The 16155-nt window shown below is 38.9% G+C and overlaps 1 protein-coding gene across 2 annotated transcripts in view; it reads right to left on the minus strand.

Annotated features, from left to right (window-relative positions):
• The window catches only part of ttyh2 (tweety family member 2), a 60727-nt gene that overhangs the window by 19007 nt on the left and 25565 nt on the right, over positions 1–16155 (minus strand). For both annotated transcript variants that reach the window (XM_023949258.1, XM_023949259.1), the window contains 3 exons: positions 12863–12974; positions 5077–5297; positions 770–865 (listed from right to left, as the gene is read on the minus strand). In XM_023949258.1, the coding sequence (XP_023805026.1) occupies positions 770–865; positions 5077–5297; positions 12863–12974 (429 nt within the window). The remainder of the gene's footprint in view (positions 1–769; positions 866–5076; positions 5298–12862; positions 12975–16155) is intronic.

A 16155-nucleotide genomic window follows, 5' to 3' on the forward strand; every position in this document is an offset into this window, starting at 1 on the left:
TGAAACATACAAATCTCAAACAAAAATTGTGTTTTTAAACATAATGCAAAGCTACGTTGACATTGCCCTCTGTCTTTTTGCATTGTACGTGACAGATACAAAGCTGCCATCCAACAATGAGGCTACAAATGTTTGACAGTAGCTCGTACCACATGGGGGTTACTTTTGGTCTCGCATCTAGCAGCAGTGGAATTTAACCCGCAGATCTTGTAGCATAATTAAGACTTCTTAAAACTTCACACCCCCCTTAGCAATGTGCGTTCAAGCAACCATTTACAATGGGGTTAGGGTTAGTCTGTGGAAAAGGCATGTTAATGTGCGCTGGCAGCTTATGTTCAAAACTCTCCTGTCCACAGATAGCTACCAAAGTTTCTACTACCGTTTTTGGACTCTTTGTACAAAACGCGCAACCACTGAATGTGCGTTGCAGGTCAAATCAGTTGAACTTTGACCAATAAGGGACTCTGATTTGACAAATAAGGGAAGTCCGAATTATATGACACCAAGTCAGTCATATAGAGGGTTAGAGCTGTGAAGAAAAAGCCTGGAGCAAGACTTCGCTAGATTTGCACCCTGTCAACATTTCGCACCAAGCGTCCTCTCACTGTGGGTGGTAGACATGTTCTGGTACACAGTAGAAAACAAACAAGAAGCCCCTCCCTGCTTGTCCAGTGTGAACACCATATGCTGAAAGTGCGTTCAAGAATGCTTGCTTAGCGTGTTCTTGAACGCACGTCACATGTCTGTGTGAACGTAGCTTTAGACTTACGTAGTCAGCAGCCAGCGGGATTGCTTGGCCAGACCCAGGCAGGCCAGCAAGCAGATGATCAGATCCACGATGAGGAGTAGGAGGTAAGTGAGCCACCTGCAGATCAAACAGAAGTACAAAGTGGGAACAAGGTCTGGAATATTAAGAAGCGAGCCAGACGACCCGCCCAAATGCACTCTGTGATAATGGTTTAAGTTACTTTTGTGACTGACATAAACTGTAAAGTTATTTTACATTAAAGCTATTTTTGATGAACAGGCTGAAAACAAGCCTTTATTAAAAACAGATCGACAGCTACAAGCCACAAGGCAAAGTGGAATTAGAGCAAATCACGATGATTCCCCGAAGTCACTTCTTACATGATCAAAACCAAAAGATGGAAAAGACAAGTTAGCAGTAAATGCAACTTCTCACTGGTGTTTGACAAACAACTGGGTGAACCAAAGAGAGCCCGTCCAAATTGCCACTTAAACGGACACACGCAATCGATATCAAAAAGGTGTTTTGTGATGCCCCTCCCCCTTAAAGTGGCCATCTGTCATGATGACAGTGGTCAAGCGTTTGACTGGATGCTGCAAAATGTGTACAGATGATTCAAAACATAAAGCATAACAAAAGATCCATTTAAAACGTGGGGTTGAGACTTTTATTTTGACAATCTTTATTGTTCTGCATCAATATTTGTGTTTTTTACTTTTCTCGTCAACCCAAAAAACTTTTTCCACGCCCAACTTTTTATGCTTTTCTCCACCATTTAACATTCTCATATTCAAGTTTTTCTGTCCCCATCTTTCACCCCCATGAAATTTTTCTTACCTCCGGGGCATCAGTATGTATTTATTTCTTTTTGGTTGGGTTACCGATGTCGAAGCCATTTTGAGAGGTAAATGATGCTGTGACAAAATGTTTGGTTGGGTGTTATAGTGAATATGCTAACGTGGCTAGCATGTAGCGTGTCACAAACAAGTTCTAGTGTTACTTTTAAAGCAGTTCACAAAGTTTGTCTCCGCTTTATAGTTCGGTGCACCTTATATATGATATAATTTCAAAATAGACCATTCATTGAAGTTGAGCCTGATAATCCAGTACCCCCTGTAGTGCGGGAGAAATATGGTACACATTTAAAACATTTTGAGACAGATGTTTGAAATATGACACAGGAAGGCTGATGTCACTTAAAATAAAACGCATGAAGTCAATAGGAACCACTAGCAAACTGCTATATAGGGAAGAAGGGGGGGTAGTAAGTCCATTAGAAATATCCAATAACTGCCTGCTTTCACTTAAGATGGCTAATCCATAGGGCTATTTGGGGGTATTGAATTGTTGGTAGAGTAGAGGAGTCACATTTTGGATCGATGTCAACACACCAGCCTGTGTCTAACTGCTACATTCACAGTAAAAGAGGGCAAGGATCTATTCCTGCTCTGAGGTCAAGTCTCAACCATTGACTGTATATGAGAACTGGGCTGCGTCCAAATCTAAGGGCTGGATCTTTCAATGGCCACGGCTTTGGGCGGCGCTGGACGTGTCCTTCGTCGAGCGAGTAGGCCGGGTGTGAACGGCTGTGAACAGGGCTAGTATAGCCTTTACATAATTTCAACTGTTACACATTGGCGGATGTCCTGTCGCCTAGCAACCATGAGGATTAGTGAACCAGACATGGAGCTCAAAATCTTCTTGACTTATTTGATCTACTTTTTATATTGGTGTAATTATAAAAAGGTGTAATGTAATTATTTCCAACTCCAGGTCCTGCTGCGCAGTGCGCCACCGTTTTCTAAAAATCTCAAGTTGGGACGCAATGCATATTGGGATATGTACAGTATCGAAGGATAAACCAGACCAATTCTTGAAATCGGGAAAAAGAAGGCCGTATTCGTTGGCCGCATTTGAAGGAGTCTTTGAGTTTGGACAGCACTTGTCGCAGCGTTGTGTCCTAAGCAGCCTACAAATGCAGTCCAGGAAGAACGCAGCCCTCAAATTTGGACACAGCCCTGAACGTTTTGCATTCCAAACAGGAAGTAGCTGCTGGCTCCCACAAGCCAAAATCCTTCTATTGACAAACAAATGATCCTTAGTCAATATGTTTTTCAGAATAACAATTCTTGCTCTGAAACCTTTTTATAATATGTTCTTGATAATTTCTGTCGTTCGACTTACTCAAGTTTTAAACTGACTAATCAGATGCCTTAATAAAAAGATTTGGTCTCACATCGACGGATTCTCCCAAGCCCGCTTTCTGTGAAAGGGGTTTCTACTTACAACAAGGTTACTGCTGATTGGCAAGGTTGCCAAAGAAATGATGACTCAGACCAATCTGGACCAATCACTGCTCACTGACAACGTCTGGTTCCAACATGGCGGAGTGCATTTTGGGGAAAAAATGGCGACTGAATTGATTTCATTTGGTTGGAACCATAAACACGCCACTTTGCATGGTTGATGTGACAGTCAATGGTCTCAACCTGCCAGCGTTTTCTAATGAGGCTATTTGGTCCAAAACCACATCTTTTGGTAAGAGAAGCAAATCGAAAACAAGGGTTTGGTGTGAATCATGCAAACAGACAATCACGCGACTAGAAGCAAACACAAAAACAAAAGTGACATAAGAACTCAGCATTTAGAGTAAAAAACAAATCGAAAGAGCTAAACCTGGAAATCCAACAACATGCAAATCAGGTCAAAATCCTAGTCAGATAGAGGATGAAAGCCTCTTTGCATTTGTCTATATTTTGTTAGGATATGGCATCACAGAACCCTGATATTTCCCAAATGGAGGAAGTAGGTGAAACAAACAACAACAAACATTTCCAGTAAGGCCATTTCAAGGCATATGATGGCCACAAAGGCCATTTAACCACAATTTAATCCCGAAAAAAAAAATAAAAGACATGGAAACAAACAATTCTTGTTTAAATGTAAGTACTTTTCTTTGTAAAGTTGGGCTGTTTAGATTAGAGTAAATGGGGACTCCATTGCTTGTGCAACTTTTTGGTTTGAAGACAGCTTCAAACATGAAGTGGGGTTTGGTTCCCACAGTCATGAAGCTCCCAGTGGGGAAGTTGTTTTTCCTGCCTGTTCAAACAGAGTCTGCCAGACTGTCATGGCGTGAAAGCACTCTAATGACTATCTGATTTGACCTGAACACAACTGGACTGTCCAGCTTTAAATGAGGCACATTGTACTCAGAGCTGGTTGCTTAGATCACACTCACAGGAAGTCTCCGCTGCAAAAAAGAATCAGTTGAAATTGGACCGCACTAAGATTCGCCAAATCTTTTTTCTCTTTTAAACAGCAGGGTTTCTGAAACTGTCTGTTGTGGGTGGTCTAGCTAGTATCTGGAATGAATTTATTCTACTTTATGTGTTAAAATGACTCCAAATGTTTGATTTGTTTGTTAGGGATGTAATAAAGTTTTGACCTTTTGACTTTAGCCCCTAAAATGATCCAAATTTGTCCCTTTTCAAAAAGCTTACAAGAAATTACGCTAAATCTGACTATATTTCTTTATTTAACTGTATATAAAGTAAAGATAGGTCAAAGGTCAGGACATATGCAACACTTTTTACTCACTAAAAACATCTGAAAGATGGATTAATGTCCATATTTGAGTAAAAATCTTGTTTTGTCTTCATATTAATTGAAGTCTTTATCATTTTTTACAAAACATACATGTAATCACACGATATCCCTCTATATGCACAACCTTTTTCAGGCGACAGACCAGTTTAATGTGCGGCTATAGTTTCACAGACCGGCTTGCACGAGGATGAAGAGGGCATATGATTTTTTTTTAGTTTCCAATTTCTCTCAAATTATGCGGGTAAAGCTTATTTTCATTCTTTATAAAATATCTGCAGCTGCTTTAAACTTCATTTGTACACTAGATTTAATGTAGGAACCATTAAAATGATTAATATGATTTGATAGATTTTCCCTTAACCCAGAAGTGGAAGCTAAAAGATCAGATGCCAACTTTAGCCTCGTCCAAATGTAAAAATAAACTACAATATAATAATAAACGGCAATTAACTTTGCTAGCTTGGGAGTTTCAGTTAAGTGGTCGGTGCAGCCGCTTTAAGAAAGTAACGGATGGATTTTTGACATGTGACCGAGCGACGTGACATGTTTCAAGAATGAGTCAGATGTGCTGGCGAGAACCCAGTAGTTTTTCAAAATAAAACTTCCTTCACAATCATATTAAACATAAAACGGGAAAAGTTCAATTCGGTCCAGCTGTGTGGCCCGGGGGTTGGTGATCACTGCTATATGCCAATACCAGGTTATTTTTTTAGATTCCTCACCTGTAATACTCAATGTTTGCTGTTTGATCAGCAATGGACGCCAAGTCCAATTTAGCATTTTCCCAGTCAGGCAGGCCCAGCAGCTGTTTGATCACGTTGTCAGCCATCTGCTGCATGAACTGCAAGGTCTGCACATAGTCGCCGCGTGTTGCAAAGATCTCATCCAGCCGTGCCAGGTGGAGATGCAGACCGCTCTTCATGCTGCCCATGGTGCCAGTCACCTGTACAGAAAAGAGCCGAAAAAAAGCAAACAATCGGAAATAATTGTTTTTTCTTTTATTGTGAACTTGTTTCTAGACTTAAATCTGTACGATCAACATTTATTCAAGTTGCTTTCACAACACAACAACTTTATTGATTTTTGTAAAAGTGCAAAAGAAGGCCAAAATCAAACTAAAACATGTTTATTGGAGTATTAAATCATAATGTAGAGCATGTAATTATGTCCTTTAAAAAGCCTTTCCATCAATTTAGTGCACTTTGCTCAAAGAAAGCAGCTGTTTACAGAAAAATGGCATCCTCATCCTTCAATGTGATGATTAAAACGAATAATATATGCATCTATTCTGCTTCTGGCACTTGGCATTCACAAAATGGGAAGAGGATTTGTTTAAACAAAGATGATGAGGAAAGGTTGAGAGGAAGTCATTAGTTGGAATTTCCAAGCTAGATTGAGGAAAGGGAACAATTGTTAGAAATTTGTATCAAAAATTTTTTTTTTTTAGAATTTTGCAAATTGTGACTGCATTCATTTCTTATATAAACTGCTTTTCTGAAAAGTCTTTTTTTTTTGGGAAAAAATTAAAGCTTTTTTTCCGCCAGATTCAATTACATAAAAAACAAACCATTATGACTATCAAATATTTTCGGGGCTTCTACAGTTTAAATTTAGTTATCTAAACTCCCATCAGTGCCTCTACTCAGATCAAGTACCTAAAATCAAAGATTGAGAAATAATGGCTGGTGTCTAATTTTTGCCTCCTGCGTGAGTTTATAATCTAAAACGACCGTGGAGACTGCCAGTGGAGCTAATCTCTTTTGGGTGTTATCCTCTGAGTGGAAGTGATCACACAGATCAAAAAGGTAAGAGAACCAGTCTTGTTAGTCTTTGTCTCGGACTGATGTGTTCACGGAACAAAGGAGTTTGTATTGATTTAAACCTTCGCATCTCCTAGAAGCAAACATTTTGCTCAATGTCCTGATTTCAGGCACTGAGCTTTTCATTGATTTCTATCTGATTAAGTCAATCTGAGCCAGGGAAAAATGATTACTCTGTTAAAAAAATCACAGTGAAGTACTATTGTTATGTTTATCCACCACAATTAAGTTTTGTTATTAGTTTGTAATTAGTTGATTTGAAAGCTCTTGTTTTAGCTTTGCTGGTCGTCATCTTGACAAAATATTATACTTTTAGAACAATCAATAATTTTTAAACTTTTCTCCAAATAAATAATTTGCACCGAAGAGGAACACTCGGATCATTGCAAATTTTTGGTGTTGGCGATTTTTCCTGGACAGTGGGGATTTTTGGGCAACACTGACCAACCACAAGCAGTTGTTGTCTTGCCCATTAGTCCACCCCAAAAAGCAAAAAGCAGAATGTAAAACACAATAAAGATGTGAATTTAGGGAGTATTGATGGATGAATGGATGTTGTGTGTAATCACTTCATACTATTTTCATATGTACTTGTGACTGTACAACACCGTGTTAAAGTGACACACAACGGTCCCAGGGGTATTTTTCTTTCTTTTCCTCATTGATTCATTTACTTTTGTTGCAGTTGTTGCCGTTTTTACAATATTAACAATTTACAATTTAAAAAAAAACAAAAAAAACTTGACAACGGTATCGAGCAAGGAATCGAGCATTTGCAGTTGACCACATATTTTTTGTATATATTTTATTTTTATTATTGTGATGATTATTATTATTGTTATTATTATTAGTAGTAGTATTTAATATTTATTTATTTATATATTACGAATCTAATTTTTGATCATTTCAATAATAATTGTAATTATACTTAATAATTTATTATTCTTAATAATTTAAAATGAATGTCATTTTTTATGTCCTTTTTTGATGTTATATAGATTATTTCTGAATGTCGTTTTTTGCTGCCACAGATATATGAAATTTCTATCTAAATATATCTATCTTTCTATCTATCTATCTATCTATCTATCTATCTATCTATCCTAGTTAAGCTCACACAGACGCGATTTTGTTAATTCAATGTTCAGACGCGGCGCCTGTGAGCGTCTGGCAGTAGCGTGTTTCGGGCATTGCGTTGCTCCACGGCATGATGTTTCCAGAGTTCAAATATCTGAACTTTGGCAAAGAATTTGCATTAAATTAACCAATCAGAAACTCAGTTTTAGCATCTGGCATCAGCAGGTGAAGTCCAAAACCAACATGGAGGACACTAACATGGAGGAGAATCTGATTGTTCTCCTCATGAATAAAAAGGTAGTAAAAAATATAATATAATTGAAAATAACCATTTCTTATTTTATTTAATCCCTCCTCAGGCGAATGTGGGACAGCAGGTCATCCAACTGGGTTATAGAGAGACAGAAGTACCGCTGAAAGGCGAGAGTTTCTCTTTGACCTCATGAACCTATACATGGAGACGTGTTTAATGATGCTTTTTTAGAACCCTTCAAAATAACAGAACCTAATGAACCTCTCAATGTCACCAGTGTCTTCTAGCATTGACTGACTGTCTATGATATATGCAGTCAATGCTTACATGCAGGAATGCATGTAAGTAGCTCCTCCCACAAACACCAGGAGCCTCTGGATCATGAACACGTTTATGGACAAGCGTCATGCAGCTGATGTGATGTGTCAAAAGAGAGGCGACGGACACGATGTTGCATGCATACATCATTAGTTCTAACCTGGTTCAGATGTTTAAAATTAATGTTCCGAGTTGGTTTTCTTTAAAGGAATGTCCATTGAGTAGGCCTGAACCTCCATATGTATTGAAGCACAGTACAGTGGGTCAGAGTTTATCACTGCTGAACTGCCTTTTTGAAGGATTAATGTTCTCTGTTAACTGTGGGAGGCTCTCCAAGCAGCACTGACATGCAGATTAAGGACTTGCTCAAGACTTGGGGTTACAAATAGCTCTGTGCTGTACCAAAAAGCTTGTCCCGCTAGCGTGAAAATATGCAAATATGATTTGGGAACAAGCCTACTCGTTCTTGGGTTCTGGCCAGCTCACTGACCCAAATGTCAACCCGGTTCACTTGCTGGTTGTTTGCCAAAGAGCTTGCAGAACAACCCCCTGCAAACAATAGTTATTAAAAGAGTGACAAACTTTGAGAATGTCAGAAATAAATGCATCTACAGCAGCCAGTTTTCCTCTAAAATACTCATCTGTCTTTAATTTATAGCCTCTATGAGTTTCAGATGGAAGCACAATAAGCATAAATGCCAGACTGTAACTAATGAAGGTTTCGACGCTGACAAAGAGTCCGACTTCGTTCCTTTTCTCTCGTCTGCTGAAGGTACCCCCTTCAGAGACCCCTCCAGGCTGAGCTAAAAGGCATCTGTGTGGGCCAAAGAAGGCCGAAGCCTTTATTGTCAAATCATTTCAATACCAATTCCAATCCCGACTCTGCCAATCACCCAGCCTCACATTGCTCCAATCAAAGGCCTTTGTCTCCCGGGCTCATGGTTGATTAGGTGGGGGGAGACCGTGAACTGCGTGTGGCACACTGGGCTCTTTGTTTTGCCCGAGGAGTAGACTCCTTAACAGTCTATGGCAGAGTGGAATGGACTCACACACAAGCAAGCACACTCACAAGTGAAAAGCAACCACGTCTAATTATGTGCTTGTACGAGCTCCCAAATCCCAGAGGGACACATTGACGAGCGCTCGGATGACTTATGTGTTAATGATTTGTCTCTGCTCGCTAATTTAACTTTGAGAAATGAATGTTGGAGGGCGTTCTCCAGGATTAATAGAAGACGATCGAAGAACATCGATCTGGGAAATCTTGTAAAGCCAAGATTCTGCTTGTAGCGCAGAATCAACATGAGTTTGAAGAGAAAAAAATGGTCAATTAATGGGTTGTGTTGGGTAATGACATTTACTGAGATTTAATATATTTCAACTCCATGAATCATTCATCTGTGGTAACATAGATGCGCCAGAATTCCTGTTCAAGTTATTTATAGAGCTGCTAACTAAGTTTTCTTAACCTCATTCCTTAGTCATGGCCTAACATGCTACCCAACTGTGTTGCAGTAAAGAGTGCTGTCAGCTCTTTACTCTCTTAGGGAAGTGTTATTACCAAGCCCACATTAAGTGTCCTCACTGAGTAGCTCTCACACCACAACATTAATCTCCATTAACACAGATGGAGACTTAATCCCTGCTCTTCAACAGCTAGTGACCCTGGGTCTCTGCCTGAAGCACTTTTCTGGAATAACCGGCAAGGCATGAAGACATCCCAGATTTTAACATGGTCTAGTGGACTTTTTTTTTTCCTGCTTATAATCAGGATACACTGATAACTGAAGTTTGCCAAAGAGAAGTAAATCTAAAAAATTCTTGAACATGACAATGAGTTCAGTGGACTCAAACGGCCTCCACAGTCACCAGATCTTAACCCAACAGATCAGCTCTGGGATGTGGTGGAACAGCAGATTAGCATCATGGATGTGCAGACGACAAAACTGTGCGATGCTATCATGTCAAAATGGACCAAACTCTTTGAGGAATGTTTCCAGATCCTTGTTTAATCTATGCCACCAAGGATTAAGGCAGTTCTGAAGGCAAACAGGGGTTCAACCTGGTACTGGGAAGGTGTACCTAAGTGGCTGTTGAGTGTACAATGATTCAAAATAGCTGCACTATCCGATACAAGACTATGATATATGCCACTTGGTATTCCTGTTATGATCAATAATTGCTGTCAAGTTTCCATTTTTTAATGAAAAAACTTTTTACTTTGACATTAATATAGCACTAAATTCAAACGTGAGCGGCGTAACATGCGTTTTCACTTCCTGTTTGTCTAACAACCGTCTTTTATGATCAAACATAACCAACATATCGCGCATCTGTTGACTCTTCCAGCCTGTTCTTCTATGACAAACTGTTTTCAGCTCAAACATCGGTTTGGGCCTTGAGGAGACTTTGGTGAAGCTCAAACAGATTCCTAAAAAGACAAATGGTATGCTTCTGGCTTACTGTTTAGCAGCAAGGGCCTAAAGCTAAACTGGTAACACAAATCCATACATCATTCCTTAAAACACAATTCTTTTTTTTGTGTATTACCATTCATCTTCACTCTGACAAGTGAACCCTGCAGCCTTCATCACAGAGGGAACTGTGTTGGTTTGGGTGCTAAGGTACTCTCTTTATGTTACCCAACAACAGTAGCATCTATATTTGCAAATTTGGACATCTTGGATTTAAGGACAAACGTCCAAAAATCCTCATCAGATCAAACTGGTCTTTGTGTCTCTGCTTCTTTCTTCTTTTACCAGGGTGAGTAACTGCATTTCAAAGGTTGACATAAAAATCTAAAATTTACTTGAAAATGTTTAGTTAATATTTAGTCTTCTAGGGAAATCATCAATCAATTGTATGAAAGTACCAATATATACAGCACTTATATTTCTTTCTTTGACAAGCAGTTTCTGTCCTGGTCGGACGAATTTTTCTTTATAATCATTTTGAAAAATCTTTCATTTGGTCCAACATTGAGCTTGTTTCACTGCACCGGATACTAGCTGAGAACTACACTTTTTCGTTTTTGAGGGGAGAAAATCAAGCCAAAAAGAATTGAACCTTTTCAGCAAAACATTCCAACAACTTATGCCCAAAAAAACTTGGAGCTTTCACAGTCCGGTGTAGGTCCCACAACCATTCGGCCTGCAACAACCATTTGGGGTCCTTCGACTACTGCTGACGTCACATTATGTGATTGGCTGTCCGTTGGTCCAATGATGTATCAGATAGTGATTGGTCTGGACAAATTACTCTACTACTATAGAAGAAGATATCATGCGGTCCGTTGTAAAAAAAACAGAGCTCCGACGCTTCTAAACGCGATTTTATTATAGTTATGATTATTATTAAGTGCATTGCAGCCTAACGGACTGCGGTCCGAACCCTTCTCCGGACCGCACAGTATAACAACGCACCTTCCCTGCCGGCGAACACTAAGCTACGAGACTCCAGCTGCTCTGCTCAGAGAGACGGTTGGCTTGTGTGGAGCAGTAGGTTCATTCTAACAGCCACAGATCTTTTTACAAAGTGGGTTGTGGCAAAATCTCTCTATAAAAATGACTGAGAATAATGTCAGACACAACTTATGAGGGAAAAGAAGTTTAGGTTACAAAAGGAAACGTGAAGTGAAAATATGTAAAGCCCGAGCAGATCTCCACGCTACGTAGTTTGTCCAAGTGGGGTTACCGTAGTATGACGTTATCCCCAGTTGAAAGGACCCAGAACGGTTATTGCAGGCCGAATGGTTATGGTACCTGCACCAGCTGAGGTAGCTCACCTGAGCACCAATACATTTGGACAGTATCCTTTTGGGAAGGTGAAGGCGTCTTCACCACAGCAGTTATTTATATTGCGCAGGACTTCTACCTTCTACCCTTGCACACACACTTTCACATACTGATGGTCGCTACGCTGTCTCAAGTTACTTACACACAGAGCATGTGTGGTGCATTCAAGAACGAATTTTTCGTTAAACTTTTAGCATACAGCTTTGACACAGGCCTGTCGCTACCCGATACTAGCGCATGTACTTACAGTTGGAAGAGGCTTTTTGTTAAATGTTGAAGCAGTGCAAATCTCGCAAATCTTACTCCAATCTTTTTATTACAAAGCTCTATTCCAAAAAATGAAAAACTTGGCATCGTATGATTCTGCTGGACACTAACTGCAATTATTTATGTTATCATTCATGATTAATTTACAAATGGTTGGCATTGCTGTGTTTTGAAAAGGACACTACCCAGATGTCACTGCCAAATTCCTGACTGGTCTAAGTTCAACTGGTTTAACGTTCAGTATGCGTTTAATTACCGCCGGTTTTGAACATGGGGTCCAAAAGCCCGGTGTGAACGTAGAATTACACTGGCGCCAACCTCAACCACAAGGAGCACTGAAGGTGTCAGTGTCTTGCCTGAGGAGGCTTTGACACATAGGAAAGCAAGGCAGGATTCTGTGATCCACCAATCAGATGTTGACCGCTTTACCTGACTTGTGACGCCCCATTCAATTGAGCTTATAAATGAACTCTGTTGAGCAGCTGTGGTAACTACCTGGTACACTGTATGAAAAGATAACTTCCCACATGTCTCTTATCCAATTGGCTTTACAGCTTTGCAACATTGAGAAAAGTTTATGCACAGCAACTGGGCAAAAGTGGGATGAACTAAGGGTGAAAGTTCTGCAAATCTCTGGAAAGCAACCTTTTTGTGTGTTCAGATCCTCTCAATTTGTATGTGGTTGTAAAAAAAAGTTATTTAAAGACCATGAAAAAACATTTAAAGGCATGCCAAACTATGTCCTTTGGGCTTTCCTGCTGTCTTGAGCGTGTGTGAGTGTATCGAGGCCAGAAATTCAAAGCTTTTTACGCCGCGTTGCTGGTATCCTGCTGGGTGGGTTACACTCTGCATGTATTATTGAAGAGCGCAAATCAGACTGAATAATTCGGATGTATTTTTAGCAGAATTCATTAAATCCCCATCAACAGGAATGTGAGACATTTCAACAATTCACAGGAAAACAATGAAGCGTACAAACCAGACTGTCCACGCCGCCCAAAGAGTGATTGGCATTGTAAACAGAGTAGGTCAACTGGTAGACTCCATCGTTGGTCTCACTGTTGCCATAGAAACCCACACCCACAGCAACACTGAAAAGAGATTTTTTTTTTAAAAAGGAGAAAAAAATGAAGAAGCAGGTGAGCCTTTGATGAAAATGACAACAGAAAAACATGCTTCCAAACCCGTAGTAATTTATAAAAAAACACACAGAAAATGGCAAATAATCGTACAAGTTTTAAGATATTTTCCAGTGAAACATTGTTATTCAAGCTGATATAGGTCATGATTATGAACATGTGCAGAATGCACGACTAGAGAGCATGTAGTGCCTTTTTTTTTTAAATCCTAGTTTGTGCAGTGTATTTCACCTCAAAGCAGCAGATTTGTGATCATCGCGACATAATTATCAACTAAGCTTGACATATAGTTTTTTAAAACAAAAAAACAATTCTTAAATCTGAATGAAATTCAGTTATCGAACTGGTCCTTCGAAAAGCAGATGCCTGTGTTGGTATTCCTCTGCAAGCAGCATGGGAGGAATTGCCTGATTTTAGAATATATCTGCAAGAATGTTAACCTTTTTTTTTCATGAGCAGCCACACGAGGATTTATGCTGATCAGCTGTATTGTTAACACAAACAGAAAACCCACATAGTGCCGCAAAGCTTCTTAAGTGCCGCAGAACTGCACTCCCACGTGATGGGATTTGTAAGCAGCTTAACTTTTATTAACAAGCAGTTCCTACTTTAATGAAATAGGTTATCAGGGGTAGATCATTGAGTTAAGGAGCAATAAGTTAAAGAGAAGAAAGTCGGTGTAGATATTGAGTACATCCATTTTTTTCCTCAGAGTGGGCTCTCTGTGCCAGAACTTTTGTTTTGATGAGGCCCATTGAAGTTCTGACTATAAATAAGGGTTTCCTAAAATATCCCATTTGGAAAGGCTCTCCAGATGAAGTCCAAAGGTGGGTCAGGTCAGTTCCACCAGGAAGCAGGAACCAGCCTAATTGGGATGTGGATCCAGTCCACTGTGCCTGGTGGAGTGTTCAGTTAAAGGCTGTAAACTGTGGTGGTTTCATCTGTGTGGGGGTGGAGCAGAATAACAAAACAAAACAAATGCTGTCATTAAGAAGACTAAAAAGCATGATATTTTGTTAATATTTTTTTAATTTAAGTTGCTTTGATTTGTGAGAGTTCTCCTAAAAATGCAGCAGTACATTTTAAGACAAGATGAAAGGTTTTTCATTTTCAGCATCTCTTATTTGACTTTAAACTAAAACTATACGTTAAAATCCCACTCTGATCATCTTTTGATCACTTTAATAGTGTGCCCAGTGGTCTTTTCATTATGATTATCCCATTTATAGCCAAAATAAAAATAAAAATAAACGGTCATTTTCCAGGACATTGTTTCTGGCTGCAGAGTGGCAGTAGTTCATAATAAATTCATTCACCTCTCGGAAGACTATTGGAGCGGAGCAACCCCGCCCTCCCTTCCCTTCATCATTGCTGAGAGCTTTCTGTTTACACACTGTCCCGCTTATAGCCCCTCACACCCCCAAACCTAACATTACCGCCAATAAAAATGACGATCAATATTGAAGCTCTCCAACCGTACAGTTTTGAGCCAGATGTCCACTCAGACGAGGAAAACAAAGACGTGCATGGATCTATTTCTCTGCAAATGGCATTTTTGCAACTTCAAATTTGAAACAGTGGGTAAAAAATGTTGTTTTTTTCCCTAACACTCAAATATTTGCTGTATCTTTGACAAAATCTTTCAAGCAAAGACCTAAAAATCACTCACCGTCTCATAAAAGGTTCCACCTATATCTTGTAAAAAAATTATCTTGCAAATGTTATTTGTGGATTTCATCAAAAAAACATCTTAATTCCACACAAAAAAAAGAAATTTCTGTCAATTATTTGATGTAATGGACTTTGCAGGGTTAAATGAAATTTTTATTTGACAAACAACAAACTAGGAGTTAAAAACACAAGTTCAGTTCTGGTTTAAGCATTATGGGTTTTTCTTTTTTATAATTAACCAACTCCTCATTATATTCATTTTCACATGAAAATGTTCTAGAGAAAATCCATTCATATTTGCTGAAACTAGAATTTTCCCTTTCTTTTCCTGCATGAATACATCTAAACTGAATAATTTGTATCTCGATAAACAGAACCCCCTCCAGTTACATATCATATGATACAGCAAGGCGTACAAACAGAAAACCAAGGAAGCAGAGGTATGAAGACAACAGCCACAAATTAGCAAACAGGACACTCGAGTTCAAAATATGAAAAGCTCACTTTCTATTTCCTGCTTCCTTTGTTTTGTCTTTTAATTTCCATCTTCGTTCCTTCTGAATTTGACTGCATGTTATCTAGGAAGGACATCTTTACTGTTAGTGATGGCATCAGAGTTTCAAAGGTTAAAAACAACATAGGAATTTTTTTTTATCTCCACAGCTGTAAATGAAGTCACTAGCATCTTAAAAACTCAGAAAAATCACCAAGGTGTGAAAATGTGTCATCAACACTGGTTGGAAGTAGCTTAAGGTAGAAACCTAAACATTTACCATATATGGTTCTAGCAAAGTTTAAATTTGAAAGTTTAAATTTGACTTCTCGCTGTAAAGTACACATTGTAGACAGACACTTCACGCTTTAAAACTAAAGTTTTTAGGTTTTAAGAGACATCCCACCCCTAAAGTAAAGGTCTGTCATTACAGGATGTAACAATCAGCTTTAATCGATGAATTGATTTTTAATCCAACGATTTAAGCATTCTAAAATCATTTCAAAATGAAATACATTGATTATATATCAATATTGAAAAATACCATTTGGATTGAGGCACGGTAGGTTTATTTTCCTATCATGTAAACCAGAGTGACCATACAGTGTAGTAGACTGGATTATTCTGATGTGGAAAAACATCAATAGACTGAACTGTATGAAACTAAGACGTGAATTTATTTACAGTCAATTCTTGTTTGTATACATTTAATTTACACTTGATCATATTGCCATCAATACCAGGAATCTGGAAAACGTCACCTGCACTGTTCAGTACCAAGGAATTTATCTCTGGATGAATTTTTGGCTAAAGATGTCCTGGATCCATTTTAGGACCGTGAATCGGATCGTTCAAAATGAACCAATATCCACTATGAATCATATCATATCCTATAATCGTATATCGTATGGTTTTTTGTTTTTTTTTTACATGTTTTTTACAGTTGATCACATGTTTTGCAGTTGACCA

Source organism: Oryzias latipes, chromosome 19, assembly GCF_002234675.1.
Source record: "Oryzias latipes chromosome 19, ASM223467v1".
NCBI classification, from domain to species: Eukaryota; Metazoa; Chordata; class Actinopteri; order Beloniformes; family Adrianichthyidae; genus Oryzias; species Oryzias latipes.